At 42.2% G+C, this 18,063-nt stretch overlaps 1 protein-coding gene across 2 annotated transcripts in view; it reads right to left on the bottom strand.

Annotated features, from left to right (window-relative positions):
• aqr (aquarius intron-binding spliceosomal factor) overlaps positions 1-18,063 on the bottom strand; it is a 54,431-nt gene that overhangs the window by 35,532 nt on the left and 836 nt on the right. For both annotated transcript variants that reach the window (XM_079693030.1, XM_079693031.1), the window contains exons 3-20: positions 17,848-17,904; positions 17,565-17,605; positions 17,413-17,448; positions 17,180-17,300; positions 16,863-17,003; positions 14,384-14,452; positions 14,141-14,241; positions 13,948-14,024; positions 12,803-12,867; positions 10,594-10,710; positions 10,363-10,476; positions 9,128-9,231; positions 6,221-6,323; positions 4,471-4,591; positions 3,879-4,020; positions 3,170-3,348; positions 2,025-2,192; positions 24-193 (exon numbers count right to left, since the gene is read on the bottom strand). In XM_079693030.1, the coding sequence (XP_079549156.1) occupies positions 24-193; positions 2,025-2,192; positions 3,170-3,348; positions 3,879-4,020; positions 4,471-4,591; positions 6,221-6,323; positions 9,128-9,231; positions 10,363-10,476; positions 10,594-10,710; positions 12,803-12,867; positions 13,948-14,024; positions 14,141-14,241; positions 14,384-14,452; positions 16,863-17,003; positions 17,180-17,300; positions 17,413-17,448; positions 17,565-17,605; positions 17,848-17,904 (1,926 nt within the window). The remainder of the gene's footprint in view (positions 1-23; positions 194-2,024; positions 2,193-3,169; positions 3,349-3,878; positions 4,021-4,470; positions 4,592-6,220; positions 6,324-9,127; positions 9,232-10,362; positions 10,477-10,593; positions 10,711-12,802; positions 12,868-13,947; positions 14,025-14,140; positions 14,242-14,383; positions 14,453-16,862; positions 17,004-17,179; positions 17,301-17,412; positions 17,449-17,564; positions 17,606-17,847; positions 17,905-18,063) is intronic.

The following is an 18,063-nucleotide window of genomic DNA, read 5'->3' as shown; positions in this document are numbered from 1 at the left end:
GTGCTTTAGCGTAAAGTCTGGACCTTGAAATTGTTCTCCTTGGGTTTGCGTCTCATGATGACGTTGAAAGACTCGTAAGGGTCTTCTGTGCCACTCTGAATGCTGCTGGTCATATCCTGTTGATACTGGTTTGGGTCCAGCCATACACGGAAGGTTCTGGCGTCTCCTCGCAGCTTAGGCTTCGGGTCGGGTCCTAGAGCAGAGGATTTGGGGGGGAATAAGTGTTATACCAATGTAGTAATGACAACATTAAGTGATAAACAATACTTTTCGAACGGTGTTACATTAACAGTATAATGGAAACCAAGAGACAATGGCTAAGTGCTAAATGTCAACACGAAAACTGAATACAGATGAGATAATCCCAACACCATTTTCTTAACAATATCCATCCTTACATTCTAAACAAAACACTTAGAGGAGAGTTCACCCTGGCTTGCCTTGCTACAGTTCTGCGAGTCCCCATGAACAGGAATTACATAGATGCTTGACTGACAGGCCACGGGCTTAAGGCTTCCCCCATAGGGAGCCTGTGTTCTGCAGCAAGTGCAGCTTTCACAGATGTCTAAATAGATTCATGTATGGCGCTGCAGGGCACAGAGCAGGAAAGTGAAACTCAATCCCTTCGGTATCTGATGTGTGTGTGAGACCATCTATGTGTATGTCTGTCTGTGTGCAAACGTGTACAGCTATGGTGGATGATCAAATCCCCCTTACTAAAAGGAGTATGAAAGCTTACGGGTTGAAGCTATACCCTCAATGGCATGGAATAACAATGTGCACAGCTGGGCCAAGGGGTGTTAAAACAAGTACGTGATTAAATCAATACACATTTAGATTTAACTGTTTTGATATTTCCTACAAATATTCTGTATTTAATCCCTATTGTTTTGCATCTCACCTTCAAGTGCCCAATGATTTATGTCCAACCCATCCACCCAGTTACCTTGGATACCACTTAGCCCCGTTGGGGATCTGAAAGTTTAACCAAGCCAACAATCTCAGGGCATGTTCCCTGCAGGCTGCATGTCTAGTTAGAAAGCCCTGCCCTCTGCATATTTAATCCAAACAAATGAGAGGATAGGGGAAAGGGAGCTTCAGTGCACGGACACATGTTCTGACAGGGACAAAAGCAAAGGCTTAGAATAGCAGGGCTGCGAACTAACTTAGGTGAACCGACGACTCAGAGGGAATGCTTTGGGCTGTGGTTAAGAACATGACGGTGAAACAGAGGAGGTTGTGATGCTGTATAAACATATTTTAATTTCCAGGAAAGACCATGAGTTTAAATTTGATATGTAGGGATTCCTTACACGTGGACAAAAACAGAATGTTTCTATTTTAGCAAAATACGACAGCTTAGAAATAGAACTGGCTAAACTTTGTAGAAAGAGCACAATCAGTGTTCTCTTTCAGCATAGAGTGAATCCCTGTATAGCCAATGCAACACTTCCCTTAAATCCAATAAAGGAAGCAGAGGGCAGGGTCCAAATCTCTCAGGTGTTGCTGTCGACCTCAGGTTAATGGAATGTTAATGTGAACAGGTCAGGTCTCAATGTGACTGTCACCATGACAACAATGACCCTCTCTCAGGATCTGTCGTTGGGGAGACAGAAGGTCTGACGGGTGGGTGGATGTCATGTGTCACTGGCGTGTGCGTGTCTGTCTGTGTCTGTGTCTGTGTCTGTGTCTGTGTCTGTGTGTGTGTGTGTGTGTCTGTGTCTGTGTGTGTGTGTGTGTGTGTGTGTGTGTGTGTGTGTGTGTGTGTGTGTGTGTGTGTGTGTGTGTGTGTGTGTGTGTGTGTGTGTGTGTGTGTGTGTGTGTGTGTGTGTGTGTGTGTGTGTGTGTGTGTGTGTGTGTGTGTGTGTGTGTGTGTGTGTGTGTGTCTGTGTGTGTGTGTGTGTGTGTGTGTGTGTGTGTGTGTGTGTGTGTGTGTGTGTGTGTGTGTGTGTGTGTCTGTCTGTGTCTGTGTGTGTCTGTGTGTGTGTGCGTGCGTATGCGGGCAGGAGCACACAGGATCATACCTTCTTCAATGACGCGACCCTTGTCATCCAGCATGCCCTGCACCTCGCAGCCTCTCACGTACACCAGGCCAGTCTGCTCCACAAAGGGCTGGCGCCGGTCGAAGCGCGTGCCGTAGGGTAGGTTAGGGCGCACCGTGATCAGAAAGCAAACGTCATGCTTCCGCAGCCCTACGGGGAAAAGGGATGAACAGAGGGGTCAGAGAGAAAGAACAAAGGAAAAGAAGGGTTTTAGACAGAGAGGGGGCAGAGGGCACACAGGGAGAAAGAGAAGTGACAGGGAGTGGAGGTGCAAGAGAAAGCGCCCTTTCAGCATTAGCCTGATCTATAAAACATGATGCTCTAATTATGATGGGGTAAGAGCTATTGGTTATAAGGAAATACACCATTCCTTCACTGAAATTACACCAAAAAAAATGAAACCATACAATTGGGTTTGAAGGAAATTAAGAATTTTGGAATACATTAGGCTTACTTTTTTTTAGCCAGTTATCACTTCCTTACTTCTACAGCATTTGCCCACTGAAAGAGCCCATTTCCTTTCTGCAATACCCCATTGGCATACATTAGTGTATGAATATATCCTATATCTTTCTCCAGAGAGCTATGGCAGTCAGCTTGCCGACAGGCTTCCTTGGGCATCTATGTGCATCCCAGTGAATCAATGTCTTTCAAGGCTGACAAGCTACTGTAAACATTATCTACAGTGCCCTTATCAGCCACATTGAGAAACGGAGAGGAAAATGATCAGAAAATAAAACAAAGCGGCTCAGTTGTAGAGGCTACCCAGAAATAGCATGTCTTCACAGAGACATGAGGCAGGTGAGGGTCATGAGTCAAGGCCCAGTGGGATGAGGGAAGACTTTATGGTGGTTATAAACGGCTTACTAGGACTGCTACAAGACACTATAAGGGAATATAGAGGGAAGACAATGTGTAGCAGGTCTAAATGAAATGGTGGGTAATCAGATTTAATAAGCATGAAGTGTGTGAGGATGTGTTTTGTAATCAATATGTTGTTGTTAATTCTCCCTTCCCATTAGAGTAACTATAAATAGATTGAGAATGCAGGATAGCAATATAAATGGTGGGCAGACCTTCATAAAAACTGGTTCAAATACAGTAAAAGTATCGACAAAACATTTTACCTTCCCACTCGTGCTTGATATGATCTTGTACATTCAGATTCACAGTGACGTCCCCTCGCACACGGGCCGGCCAGCTCTCTCCAATGTTTGGCTTGGCAACCTCCACTATGGAGAAGGAGGTGATGGTCTGAGCCATCCTGGCCCAGCCCCCAAAAACCACTCCGCCGTACTCCGACTGCCTGCGTAGAGGGACAGACACGACAAGCAGTGAGACAAGCGCTGTGGGCTGTTGTCAAGATTGATATCAGTTGGATTTAGGGCAGCACATGGCACTACTGCTTACTTATTTACTTTTCAGGAACAACAAACAAGTTGACATAATGGGAGCACGTATTATGTTAAGCATGCAGTTTTTAAATGTGGTTTACAAAATACCACAGTCTTTTAATAAAACATTATCAATCCGCAATGCCACTTAATCAAATGAAAGGGGGACACAGGATAAGGACCTTTATTCATTGATGTTAAAAAGATGTTATAAAGAGTGCTGTAGAGATTTGTTCTACTTGGAAAGAGAAACCAAAGATGTTTATCAGTGTGCGACAATCCTATTAACTCGTATATGATAAGATTTACACTTATTCAAACTCATTTTATTGCACATGAACTTTTAACCACTTCCTCTATAGTGTTTTATTCCTAGCGTTTTACCCTACATATTGACAATATGAGCATACAAGAAAGATAGGTTTCTGTAGAAAGCCCTCACCATGGTTTCATACGCCAAACCACATCCTCTATGTCCTGTCTGATCTCATAGGTGGACTCTAGACGAAACAGGTTAAAGTTTCTCAACAGGTAGTCATGGAGGGTCAGGAACTGGAGATTCAGCTTAGGTAGCGCTAGACAGCCTGAAAAGACAAAGAGAGAAATAGAAAGAGACAGAGTTAACATTATTCACATTGAGTAATAACACACACTTACAATAATCAGTTCATCATTTGTGTTTGTATTCAATTACAAAATGACCAACATTTTAGGAAGCAACATCTGTAATGTCAACAGTTTGAATTGTTGCTTCTACAGAGGCTAAATGTCTATATGTTACAGTCAACGTAATAAGCTTAAGGGCTTTTGCTTGTGCTCCGAGAGTTGTTAAAGGTGACCTTGACAACTAAAGAGGATTCCCGAGAGAGATGCCAGTTCAGTGCCAGATAAGTGCCAGATAAGTGCCCTCGGGATAAGAGATAACAAGGTGTGGGTGCAAACAAACTGATTTTTGAATGTGTGCTCTAGTGTTCCTAGACTAAAACAGGCACAGTAATGCAAACCAAATCACATTTCAAAGATGCAACACACACCTTCGCCTGAGTAGTACTCTGTCGGGACAATGTTCTCATCCCAGATTATTTTTTCTGTTGGATAAAGGGGCATCTGGTTAAGTTGCTCGATCTGAGAGATTCTGCGCTCATGACGGGACACCTGTGTGTGGCAGACAGCAAGAGAGACAGAGAGAAATTAGATGAATTACACATGTTTCATTGTCCCTGATGTTTATCTTCTCCCTTACTAGAACACATATCATGGAATAAAGAAAAAAAAAAAAACCAGGTCACTTCAACAATATGTTACATCATACCCACGGTAAATCACTAGTTTACATGAAACCTTTTTATAACATGTCTTGTGTGCGGAATCTCTATTTTAATACATTCACTTCTGCACACATACATTATATCTAATATGTCAAGGGGAGGACTATTGACATCAGAATACATATCGGCTCATCGGTACCTCCAGAGGAAATGAAAGCCATAACACAGGCTAGGGTGTAACAGCAGGAGTGTTTCTCAAAAACAATGTGCCCTTCTCCCTAAGCAGATTTATGGCTATTTCCCCTGGAGCAAGCACAATTCTTTTGCTACCTTGTTGGCAGAGTTCTAGCCCTGTGGGCCCTTCCGCTTAAACCCACTCGTTCAGAGATGTTGGTTGTTGGGGGCAACCTCAGGCGCACAAAAATGAGTCCCCTGACATTGTCTCCTGCAACAATCTAATCAGATAATTATGAAATGGCTTTTCTCCATCGCTTCTCTGAAAAGGACCTGGGGAGGGTCTGAGTGGGTAATTATGAATAACTGCAGGACAGCCTTGAAACACCCACTTAGATGAAGAGGTCTACAGCGAATGTGTGAGTGTCTGCTGGGACACTTCAGTAGTTTCCCAGGGGGGTTTAAAAAAAATCAAACTGGGGAAACAAGGGGAAGTGGAACGAGAGAGGACAATCAAAACTAGCTATAGTTTTTTTTAATATAAAAAAAGTAAGGAAAAAAATGTATTTCTATGTTATCAGCACTTCCTCCAATTTACCCTACGACACACAAATGCCCAAATAAGGGAGTAATTGGATTAGAAGGCAAATTCAAGAGGGACGGGCAGTGAAGAGGGGATACTGTACGTATTCCAAGGTCAAGGGCTGAATGACTTTAATTTTGAGAAACACAAAACCTATTATGCCGCAGCGCTGACCGGCCGGTTATTGTTCTGAAAAATAACTGTTCACCAGCATCTTAGTAGAGGTGCACCAATACCAATTATGCAGTCTTTGTAAGGCCGGTTGACAAGCACACAGTGCCTGAAGTATTGCTTCATTCCCTTATACAATTACAGTATTTCTATATAATAAATAAATGTCTAGGGTAATAAATATGGTCTAGGATAAAAAATATATATATTTGATGTACAGAAAAGTAGCATATTGTCTGTTAAAAATGATTGTGGATAATCATTTTGCAACTTTGGTTTGCCATAAGGTTTCCCAAATGTACACGCTATATGTCACTGGTACCTTTCTGCATTTCCACCCGGGTCACACTTGTTTTTATCTCTACAATCTATAAAATCCCAATGCAAACAGGATGTTGTGAGACAATGACGGGTCAACCTCCGTCTCTTTAGGGGATGAAGGTGCATGCTTGTCCAAAAAATTGTTTGTCTATTTTAGAGTTAAAGGCATCAATCTGGACGGTCACAGTCAAGGGAAACCCTTCCACTATTAAGTCTAAGACTTGCATTGTATAACAGACACTAAACTAAAGTCATGACTGCACTTACCAGAAGCTCAAGGAGAACCTCCTTCTCATAGGTGGTGTCTTGTCCTTCAGGCAGCTCTGGCAGCAGACACAAATACGAGGCCACCTGGTGGAGTGTATTGGGACTACGGAGAAGAGAAACAAGAGGTTAGTCAGCTGAAAAACTATTGAAGATAAAGGATGATAACAAGCAGATGTAATTAATTGGTTTCCAAAGACAATGGTGAAGATTAATTATGAGAAAGAGATCATCTGATGTCTAAAACAACATTTGGTTGTGGTATCATTGCATTTTCCAAAAAGAAAAAACTGCATGTTCAGCCTCTCTCTTAGAAAACTACATCCCCTTCTCAGAAAGACATTTCAAATGGCTACAGCAACACCACTTTATGTGTGAAGATACACCGGCTTATCAAATTCTTTGTGATTGTTAGCACTGCGGCACAAAGCAATTCCTGTGTTTGCTTTGACACTCACTCCTGCTCTGTCAGCATGTGTGTGTTAAGGGGCCGGGGAGCACTGATGCGACAGGATTATGAAAATCAAAGCCCATCTCCTTCTCAGAAAGCTGAGGCATGGCTCTCTGCATACAGACCTGTTTTAATCAGGCTGACACACTGTGACACAGGCAGGGTCTGGTACACAACGAAGGACAGGGCCTGGACACATTGTGACAGCCCTGGACAGCCACACGTGGCCCTGACCGGCTGAATCCGTGAATGTGCATCAATTCTGCTACTTGTGATGCCGCGCCGGGGCAGTTGGGCGGCAATTCTGCCAATGTAGCAATTTGGTGGCTCAGTGGATGACCTGGCATAGGTCATGTGGACATTCCTTGCCTTAGCAGCAAAATAAGAGCAGCACAAGCGCTCGCTCTGAGTAATGGAAATGACTGGTCCAGGTCATGACTGACAGCTGAGCTAGGGGCAGGGTAAGGTAAGGATGGGGACATGACAGAAACTGGTCTACAGTAAGTTTACTAGACAACCCAAAGGCTTCTTGTTCAGACTTTGGATCAGCTATTTAAAAGCCATTTTGTTTAGCTAAAGTGTATTTTTGTCAATTGAATGTAATTCTTAGTCCAATAGGGGCAGTTTTATTCAACTAGCAACACACAACATGAAAAAAAGAGCCCATGACAAAAATGTGTTTCCCGGCAGCTTAAATCTGCTAAGTATTGAGGACATTTATGCTTTCCCAATGTTTTCTTTTCTTTACCTATTTACATAAAGCCGTCAGAAAAGGAACCAGGATTAAATGAGAAGCGTAATCGATCAAATCCAAACGCCCTTCCAATGACAGTACCACGCTGAAGAGCTAATCCACAGACCCAATTACATCCTTTCTTTTTGCTTTTGATGACTCTCTTCAATTTTGCCAGCATTTCACAAAGTGCTGCATACTCTTTGATCATGTAGTCAATTCACTTTTGGCCTGAAATGACACTCACACATACTAACATGTTTTATGTAACTGAAAGTGTGTGTGTGTGTGTGTGTGTGTGTGTGTGTGTGTGTGTGTGTGTGTGTGTGTGTGTGTGTGTGTGTGTGTGTGTGTGTGTGTGTGTGTGTGTGTGTGTGTGTGTGTGTGTGTGTGTGTGAGATAGAGAATGGGTGTGTATATGTGTGGGCAGACTAAGCAATAATGCTGCGTTTGTGTGTTTGGGGGACTTAGCGGATAAATTCAGAGCGGCGGGTGACTGGGAGCTTAGCCCGTGGGTAGAGCAGCTGGAATAAACTGGCATTAGCATGAGTTGTTTGGATGAAAAGTGCCTCGTTAAATCTGATCGGCATATTTGGAGTTACCCAGGAGCTGCTTTGGTGACAGTTGTGGAGCAGGGAACAATGCAGTTCCTGCTATATTCAAAACCCTAATTCTGGGAGAAGGAACAGAGCCTCTTGAAATGCATGAGATGGTATAGCTCAAATCTTTACCTGATTCAGCTCAGCGCGGCTCATAACCCTCTGCCTGACTCAAAGAAACTACGTTTGGGGTTTAAGAATTTATAATCCACTAAAGAAGTTAAAAAGACGTGATGGATATGCAAACATCAAATGCGAAGAGGCAATGTATGTTGTTCCTACACGGTCAGAGAAATCATGACAAATGATGACAAAACATACGAAACAAACAAGTATTCAGCTACTTGTTTAAGTTTGTTGTAGAGCTAAAACATTGGTGGTTTAAAGACCTTCTAAAAGCTTTGGTCAATGTTCATTATAACATCAAAATGACAAGAAGGATTAGAAACCCTAAAGTAATTATAAGTTAGAATTAAATCAATGTCTTTTTACTCCCCTTCACGCATGTACACAGGTTAAATATCCCACACACAGGCTAGTTCAAAGCGAGGGTGCTTTTTAGCTCTTTGGCAAGCTAATAGGATCTGACAAACACAGCTGTTCAGACAGTTTATTCTCAAGCCACTGCAAATCGATTAAATTAATGAGGCGTGCCTCTCTCTCTGGCTGGTACCAGCTGCCTGTTTAAGGGCTCACTAGCTGCCATTTAGCAGGGAAGTCAGGCAGCAACGGTGCTGATGCTGTACTGCTACTTAGTGCCCAGATAGGACGTCTGAAGGGGCGCTTCTACTCTGACTGGGGTTTGTAATTTCTGGATCTCCAAAGAACCTAAAATAAAAAAGGTCAGATCATCTGCTGGAGGGTTTCAAAGCATGGAACTCTTGGCCACTGAGAGTGCTTTATGAGGACACTTTTAAAGAAATAAAGTACACTCGTACATGAAGTACTTGTATATGAAGCAGAATGGTGAAAAGCAGAAAGGGTGAACCAACACAAGGTTTTATATGCAGTATGTTTACACATCATATAGTCCGTTTAGATCAAATAAAAAAACACATGCTAATGCTTTTTAGGTTTAACGCCACATCTGCTTTTTGTACTGATGGATTCATGGTGTTCTGCTTTACCTGAGATGCCCAAAGTGTTTGGTCAAGGATTCACGAGTGTCTACTGCTGCCACGTTGGACAGAGCAAAGTCCTGCAACTCAGGGAAATGAGCAAATGCTGCTCTCTGCAAGACACAAAACACAAAGCAAAACAATCAGGCTGATTTCCAGAAACAGACCACAATTAAAACATATTACCGTAATTTTCAGACTATAAGCCGCGCCTTTTCCCCCATTTTTCGACCTTGCGGCTTATATAACGGTGCGGCTAATCTATGGATTTTTACAGCTAACGGCCACTAGGGGACCTCCTAAATCTATGGATTTTACAAGTTACAGTCCACCACCTTTAACTCTATGGGCTCTATGGCCGGTCCGCGCCCCCCACCTTTAAGCGGCGGGCTCCAGCAGGAAAAGCTGGAGGCCGGAGAAGACTGAGACAGGTAGCGCGCAAAAGTAAAAGTGGAACCGAGAGTGGTACGAGAGACAGAACGAGAGCAAGACAGACAGACATTACGAGAGCGAGACAGTATGTCCCCGTACCACTGGTTGAAAACCACTGCTGTAGATCACTGCCGGTACGTGCGCTGGGAGCGCACCGTTTAAGTTTGAAAGTTGAAAAGTTTGTGTGTCTGAAACGCTATGTGATACAGTACAGTTTACACAGCACAGCACATGTTCTGTAGCTACTATTGCACTAAATGGTAACACTTGAATACGTTATGCAAATATGCAACTTGTTTGTTGAAATGTTAATAAATGGGAGCTTCCTCAAACAGCCATCTCTTTCCCGACAATCCCCTCTGTGCACGAACCCTTACATATGGTAATTAAACATTAAAACACCTGCGGCTTATAGTCCAGTGCGGTTTATATATGTACACATCATTCAATTTAGCTGCTGCGGCTTATATTCAGGTGCGCCTTATAGTCCGAAAATTACGGTACTCATTATTACTGCATTGCCTTAACCAAGATAAAGCCTCTCAAAAAGTATTAGGAAACATGGCAACAGTGTCGGGTGTGGCAATAGATAGATATACAATACCGACTTAAGACACATATCATTTATCACAAGTATAAACATTTAATTTGGTCACTGCCTGTATCATTTTATATTGAAGCCAAATATTCCATCATAAAGAAGAACTATATGAAGAACACCCTGAATACTTTGTGTTTAAAACAACAGAAACTAAGCAGGCAGCTGATTAATGCCACTGCATGTCGGTCCTTATCCATGTATTAGTGTTTACCTGCAAAGAGAGGATTTTGTCATAGTGCAGAGTGGTCATCTCTTTCTCCGTCAGGGCAGTTCCTGTCTGGTCACTGATCTCAAAACCTGTGTAGAACTTCAGCATGTCCAGCAACTACAGAGAGGAGACAACAATACGAGTCACTTCTACATGTGGAAAAACAGAGCAGAGGTGGTTTGATTTCAGCATACAATCATTTCAAGTGTATTTGTGTCTGCTATTGTGTTGTACCTGGCAGAAGAGGTGTCCTTCCTTCTCTCTGTGGACGAGACTGGAGAGGTGGCAGCTGACCACCAAGTGAGAGTCATCCAACACGGTGTTGAACCAACGCCTGGTGGGCAGCAGGGCCTAAAACACACAAGACACCACGTTTACAGCTTGTAACAAAATACATCCGGTGTAAAAAGCATTCTTCAGGAAAGGGTTCAGATCGCCCTCCATCATGGTGGAAAGAATTAAGTGTTGTATGAACAGACGTTTTACGAATCAATTGGCTCCACAACTACAGCATTTCCCAGCATCTGGACCATGATTATCCATACATCTTATTGGTCCGTGAGCTTTTCTTGTCTTGAGGTTGTTTTGAATCGTATGATAGAGAGGCAAACAATAGGGCAGGCTGGCAGTGATATGTGAAGATCACTTCTCTAGACTTCATTCATGTGCTTGCTGAAGCATGCGTACATGACATGAAGGCAAGTAATAGAGAAACCTGTCAAAATGAGATGAAAGGGCTGCTTTGGTATAAATATAACAAAGAATTACGGTACATGTTGATGAACTGACAGCCTAAGAGATAGAATGTCTGGTGCACACAGAACAACAAAGAGGGTTCAACCTATCATAGTGTAAAAAGGCAGAAAGAAAGAACTGCCCAGAAGAAAACTGCATTATGAAAAAGAATATGAAATGGAATACTGAAATGCAAAGCACCAACAAAACGTCATATCCATTCTTTTATTCATTGAAAAGAGATCTTCAAAGGGAGCAGGTGCAGCAAGCGATACCTAAACGCTGAGAGAACGGATACCTTTATATCCAACAGCCATCTTTGATCTCAACACAGCACTGACAGCCGGCATACAAGACACATGAAAACGAGGATCTTTTTTTCCTGTGTTCATTTTCAGGTCGTCATCAGAGAGGGGAAGTATGGATTTTAAGCTACTGAGGCTTTGTAAAAGGATAGCGCTGAAGGACAGGGAGATGTCTCTGGAGACTTTTAGCTGGCCGGCCACTAGCCGCTGCCAGGAACAGCAAGGCCGGCCTGTCAGCACCACAGCCAGAGGAAATCTATTCAGCTCCTTTGCTAGAAACAGGAGATCTGCACAGGCAACAACAGCAGCAGCAACAACCATCGTATGTGTCTTCAGTCCAGATAGCTAGCCACATTTGCAACCTGAAATGTGGCCTTTTGAATTAAGCCATATGATGGTGGTGGTTCTTAAAAGTTCTTGCCTCATATCACAGAGAATGAATTACTCGGTTTCCATTGTGAGCCTGACCTTTCCGCATTTTATGTTCCCAATTGCTACATACCAATGTATCTGCATTTTACCACCGGTGGTAAGCCATGCCAACAACCAGATTTTGCCAGGGTATTAAGAGTGGACTTGCCTGGCGTCCAGCTTCGTCTTAACAAAAACAGAAATACGCCACAATACAGCCAATGCTAGTGTATTTCATCTATAAGACATTTATTTAAAAATCACACAGCAGATAAATACAAAAAATAGGGTGAGCTCCTTCAATACCTGGGATGATTCCAGAAGTGAATAATGTCTCAGGTCATAACTCTTATGTCAGACACACACACACACACACACACACACACACACACACACACACACACACACACACACACACACACACACACACACACACACACACACACACACACACACACACACACACACACACACACACACACACACACACACACACACACACACACACACACACACACACACACACACACACACACACACACACACACACACACACACACACCTCCTTATACCAAATGTCAAAAGCCATAAGGTTAAAAATAACCTTTCATACTTGGATGAAAGACAACCGTTTCAAATACTGCATAGCCTTGCAGACAGCAATGACAGAGACACATCGGGTGGAGCTGAGACTGGACGTTTGGCTGTCTGTTGACCTGAGTTAGCTAGAAATGTGAAGGACAAAGGGCAAACGAGCTGTGCAGAGACGGATGTCTACACCACTTCCTTTATCAGAATACCATGATTAAGCAAATACACTGTACGTACACGGTGGGGATGAGCGTCTGCTTAGTCTGTGTAAAGCCTGAGTGCATCATCCTGCACTCTGCATTTTAAATTAAGCAATAAAATGTAGGCAGGGAGGAAGTACAAATGGCAAAAGATTGTCAAATTAACCGAATAAAGCTTCGCAATGAAAGGAAGTGTCTTACCTCCAAATCAATCATGAGTTCAATGAATCTTTCGCAGTAATGTACTTTGTCCATGGATACAGGCCCTATGGAAAAGGTAGGAGGAAAATCATTGAGGTTAGCACTTTACTCGATGTCAGGGAATACATGTTGACAATGCCTAATACAATCTGGCAGACAAGCAGACATGACTTTTTGACAAACAAGGCCAAAAAAAAAGGCAGGGGAAAATAACGATGAGGTGTAGCAGTGGAAAGGAGGCTGTGCAGTTATCACATAGGATATGAGGACAGCAAACGCATGTGGACATCACCGAGGTGCCATGCTGAGTGTGTGAGCCTCACTTTGAGATACTGCATTGCCAGCACAGCAGCATGCTGGGACCTCAGCCCTCATTAAGCATGTTGGTGTTGGTGTGTGTGTGTGTGTGTGTGTGTGTGTGTGTGTGTGTGTGTGTGTGTGTGTGTGTGTGTGTGTGTGTGTGTGTGTGTGTGTGTGTGTGTGTGTGTGTGTGTGTGTGTGTGTGTGTGTGTGTGCACTTAGAGTTGAGGCATGCAGCATGCATTAGAGTGATGTGGATCCTGCTGGGCTTTGGACTGTAATCTACCCTGTCAGGTTTGAATTCTACCTAAACCCACAAATACACGTTCTGTTTTTAGCATTCAGGTGGGGGGCCTCTGTGTCGGCCTGCATTACAACGTAGAAGTCGGTGCCAGTGGCTGTATGGCAGCTGGAGCACATACTCCTTCGGTGGATGCACGACTCAGAAAGTAAAAGGACGAAGTAGTGCAACTAGGAATAGTGAAAGAAAGGGTAATATTGTGGTTTAAACTGGCAGTATGGCCCTGGACCAGAGATGATCTTCTGACACTGCAATCTATAGAAAATCCTTAGTACACTAATTATGCCGGGAAAGGTGGAGAGAACTCATGCTGAGATCTGCTTTGGGAACAAAGATACCCAGTATCATTTGTAAACTCATCAAATGTAAACACTTATTTTGAGCTAGAAATCCAAAACCTTAAATGCGCCATTTTTCAAAATAATTAAAAAAAGGACCAATGTCTAATGGTCATTCGTCTTCATGAATACACTTCACGTTAGAATTAGAAGTACACAATAACACTATGAACTCCTAGGGAAATAAACATAATTATATTGTTTACCTGATGGCGGGATGGACACGAGAACTCCAAGAAACTTTTTAATGAGAGCTGAGAGGAATGCCCTCTCTTTCTGTGCCCTGAGGAGGACACACAGAAAGCAAATTAGAAAAAAGCTTAGCAACTCCTAGGATACCAAACACTATTTCCTAGTGTGTATAGATCTCAACACACAAGCAAAAGAAAATGTTATTACTGTTCAGCTTCGTCAGCTTCCATCTTATCAGATTTCTTCTTGATTAGATTCCAGAATTTCTGCAGCTTTGGGACTTTCTTAAGCTCGTGTTGGAGTCTGGACTGCAAACAGATCATTGTTTCAAACGTTGAGTATCATAACAAGCAGGTTATTGTTTCCTATGATGAATATCAAACATTATTACTGTGTGTGTGCCAATGACCACCAGATAAACTTAATTAGGGTAATAGGTGGATATCTTACTGGTAGGAGGCCCATCCACATAGGCAGAGAGATGAGCTGCTGCACCTGCTCTCTGATCAAATCTACCTCCTGGGAGAGGGCGCACGGGGAGAGAGAGAGAGTGGTCAAAATGCACTGTGTATGACAGATTTTTATTACACATCAGCCCATAATAAAAGTATGCAACTAAAATATTTAGAGGGCTTTATAGGATACAATCAAAGTGCAGCAGGCTATCACAGCAGATTTTAAAGTGAGACATCTGCAATGCTTCCCTGTGGTTTAATGCGGCTGCAGAGCATCAAGAGTGGTGGGAGCTGTCCCAGGTTGTACTGCCTGGTCTACTACTGCCATCTAGTGGGCATTACTAAAACATTTCCTTATTTCCACAAATATATTGGGGAATAAGGCATTGCTTGCATTAATGAGTAAGAAGCTAATTGTTCAGAGTAACAATAGAATGGTGTAAGATGAACACTTCCCAACAATTAGTCATTTATCTGCCCCTGGATTCGGGAGTACACAGTAAATGAATATATCGCACTGAATAAAGTATTCTCATATTCTACTTTGCATGAATAAACACAGCCAAGTCAAGCAACCCTAGTTTGATTATAGATGCATATTGTACTGTTATGCGATAAGGAATAGATGCTCCTATTAATCTAGAAATACAAAACAAACATTGTCATTGACCTTAAAGCAGCAGTACAAAACTAAAGATAGATAGATAGAGCTTTATTGTGTCCCTTAGGAGACATTTGTCTTGGGCATCAAGATAATAAACATAAAACATTTGGGACAATCAGTCATAGATAGAGAACAGATATCACATATCACATGACAAAGAAACAAACAAGAAACCTACAGGTACAGAACTTTCCCTATTGTATGTATACATAAACCAAATATTGCAGTTTCCCTATTGTATTTATACATAAACCAAATATTGCAGTTTCCCTACTGCATCATACACAAATCAAAAAGTGCACTTTCCCTATTGCACTTATGCATAGTGTCCGTCAAATTGCACATATCCCTATTGTATCCATACCTATTTACAAATATTGCGCTTTCCCTATTTAACCATCTCGATTGCACATACTACACTGTAAACATCGCACCTCCTAACACAGCATAATCACAATTGTTTCTGACTGTTCAGCAGCTTGATTGACAGTGGAACAAAGGAAAACTTATACCTGTTCAATTTACAGTTTGGTCATCTTTACGTTCTGCCGAGGCAGCAACTCAAACTCTCTATACAGGATGTGTTTGGGGTCGCATGTGATTTTACGGCTTTGCTTTCTCACCATCCCCTCAAATATCTCCTGAAGAGAGGATGGTGGAAGCATGCCAATTATTTTTCCAGCCCTTTTTATCAAGCTCTGGAGTTGTGATTTAGATTTAACTTACAAGTTAACAAACCATGTTGTGATGCCATAACGAATATTAGACTCAATTGTTGCCCTGTAGAACATTAACATGATACATTTATCCACTCCATGAACCCTGAGCAGAAAATGCAGGCGCTGGCTTATCTTTGAGCATACCTGATCCACCTGATGGGCCCAGCCTAACTGAGCATCAAAATAAATCCCCAAATATTTAAAGCGTGTAACCTGCTCAACTCCCTCCCTGTTGATAAGGACTGGGCTGTGATCACCCACTGACTTGGGGTCAAAGATCATTTCCTTTGTTTTTTAACATTTAACACCAGGTTGTGCGCCTCACACCACTTCACGACCTCTTCAATCTCAAGTTTATAAATAGAAGTCTCTAGGCAGAAGACTAAGTATGGCTGTGTCATCAGAAAACTTTATAATGTGTATAAAAGTGACATACTGCTCCATTGAGTCAAGATATTAAATATGATGACCTCTGCAGCTCATCCAGAATGCAGCGGCTCGTCTGGTCTTCAACCTTCCAAAATGTTCCCACACCACACCTCCGCTCCATTCACTGGCTTCCAGTAACTGCTAGAATCCACTTCAAGACAATGGTACTAGCGTACCATGCTGCGAATGGATCTGGCCCTTCCTACATCCAGGACATGGTTAAACCGTACACCCCAGCACGTGCACTCCGCTCTGCATCGGCCAAACAGCTCGCTGCACCCGCACTGCGAGGGGGACCCAAGTTCCCATCAGCAAAAATACGTGGGTTTGCTATCCTGGCTCCAAAATGGTGGAATGAGCTCCCTATTGAAATCAGGACAGCAGATAGCTTGCACGTCTTCCGTGGGAGACTGAAAACTCATCTCTTTCGACTCCACTTCGAGCGATAGAATTACTAACAAAGCACTTATATACTAATAAAGGACTGGCTTATCTAAAGCCAGTTGAGTAGCACTTGAAATGTTTTAGCTCTATGAAACCTGGTGTACTTATATGATTCTGTTTTCTTCAAGGTTGTATCTTCTTAGTCGAATGCACTTAGGTGCTTTGGATAAAAGCGTCAGCTAAATGCAATGTAATGTAATGAGTGTTATGGTACCTACCAGACTGTTGAAGCAATGGTCCAGGAAGACCAGCAGCACGGTTTGTTCCTTCAGACTGAGGCCGGCCCCCTCACTGGCCAATACAGCCTCCATCACACATTTGAAGAAGAAAGGGAAATGGCTCGGCTCCTTTTTGAACACCTGATGCACACAAATCAAAAAATAGAATAATGCTGTAGATAGCTATACATTTTAAAAGGGTAAATGTGAAGATGGTGAACAAACAGCGAAGTAACTCATTGCAATATGGTGTCTTTAGATGCTGAGGTCACCATGCATTAACAGTTAAGTGTTCGATGAGATACTTCATTTCTTACCTCCCACGCTGGGACATTCTCCCTGAACTTCTCATTGATGATGCAACAAATGGACATGAGGTAGGCATTGCTGGACACTTTAGGAGTGTAGTTCACCCACAGGTAGTTCTCAAGGTACTGGCTGAAAGATGAGAAAAGATTGTATTAATATATATCCACCAAGTTGTTTAAATACATATTTTGTTATTTGCTTCTTCATAATAGAGAGAAGAAGATGAAGTGACATTTCCCACCTGAACTCAAGCAGCATAATTTTTCTGATGGCAAATCTGAAAGTAAAATGAAAAGAGGACAATAGAGAAAGATACATTAGTGTAAGTGTTGATGTGAAATATGTGATTAAACAGAGCATTATAAGGCAACTATTATTTTAGTATTCACTTACTTGGACATGAGAATCTCTTTTTCGTAAACATCTTCCAACACCTTAAAAAAGGGAAGAATTTGTAAATGTTAAATGCACACCGAGCATCAGCACCTCCATGCTTTAAAGCATAACAGCTGAGTAGAGTTCAGGCAGAGTTCATTAACTGGTCAAAGAAGCATTTTACCATTTCATTGTATCAAACTCAAACACACAAGTAACTATCATTGTGATAAATAAACGATACAACAACACATTGCTTTGCCAAAAGAGAACAACAATTGTAGCAATACATATAACTCACCTTTGGGTCAAATGGTAGCTTATTCTTTGCATGAGGAGCCCAATATTTATTAGCCAACTGAAAAAAGAAATAGGAAAACAATCAATAATAGTATTAAACATAAAGGAAACTTGTTTAACTTAGATTGACTATCTCTTAAGATCAAATATGATATGATCTAGAGCAAACATTCAAGTCTCCTGTCAAGAGTAAACTCCTCCTAACATATTATAAATT

The sequence above is a fragment of the Notothenia rossii genome, assembly GCF_949606895.1.
Source record: "Notothenia rossii genome assembly, chromosome: 7".
Lineage (NCBI taxonomy): Eukaryota > Metazoa > Chordata > Actinopteri > Perciformes > Nototheniidae > Notothenia > Notothenia rossii.
Note: the sequence above shows the minus strand (reverse complement) of the source record. Positions and strands in the feature narration are given on the sequence as shown.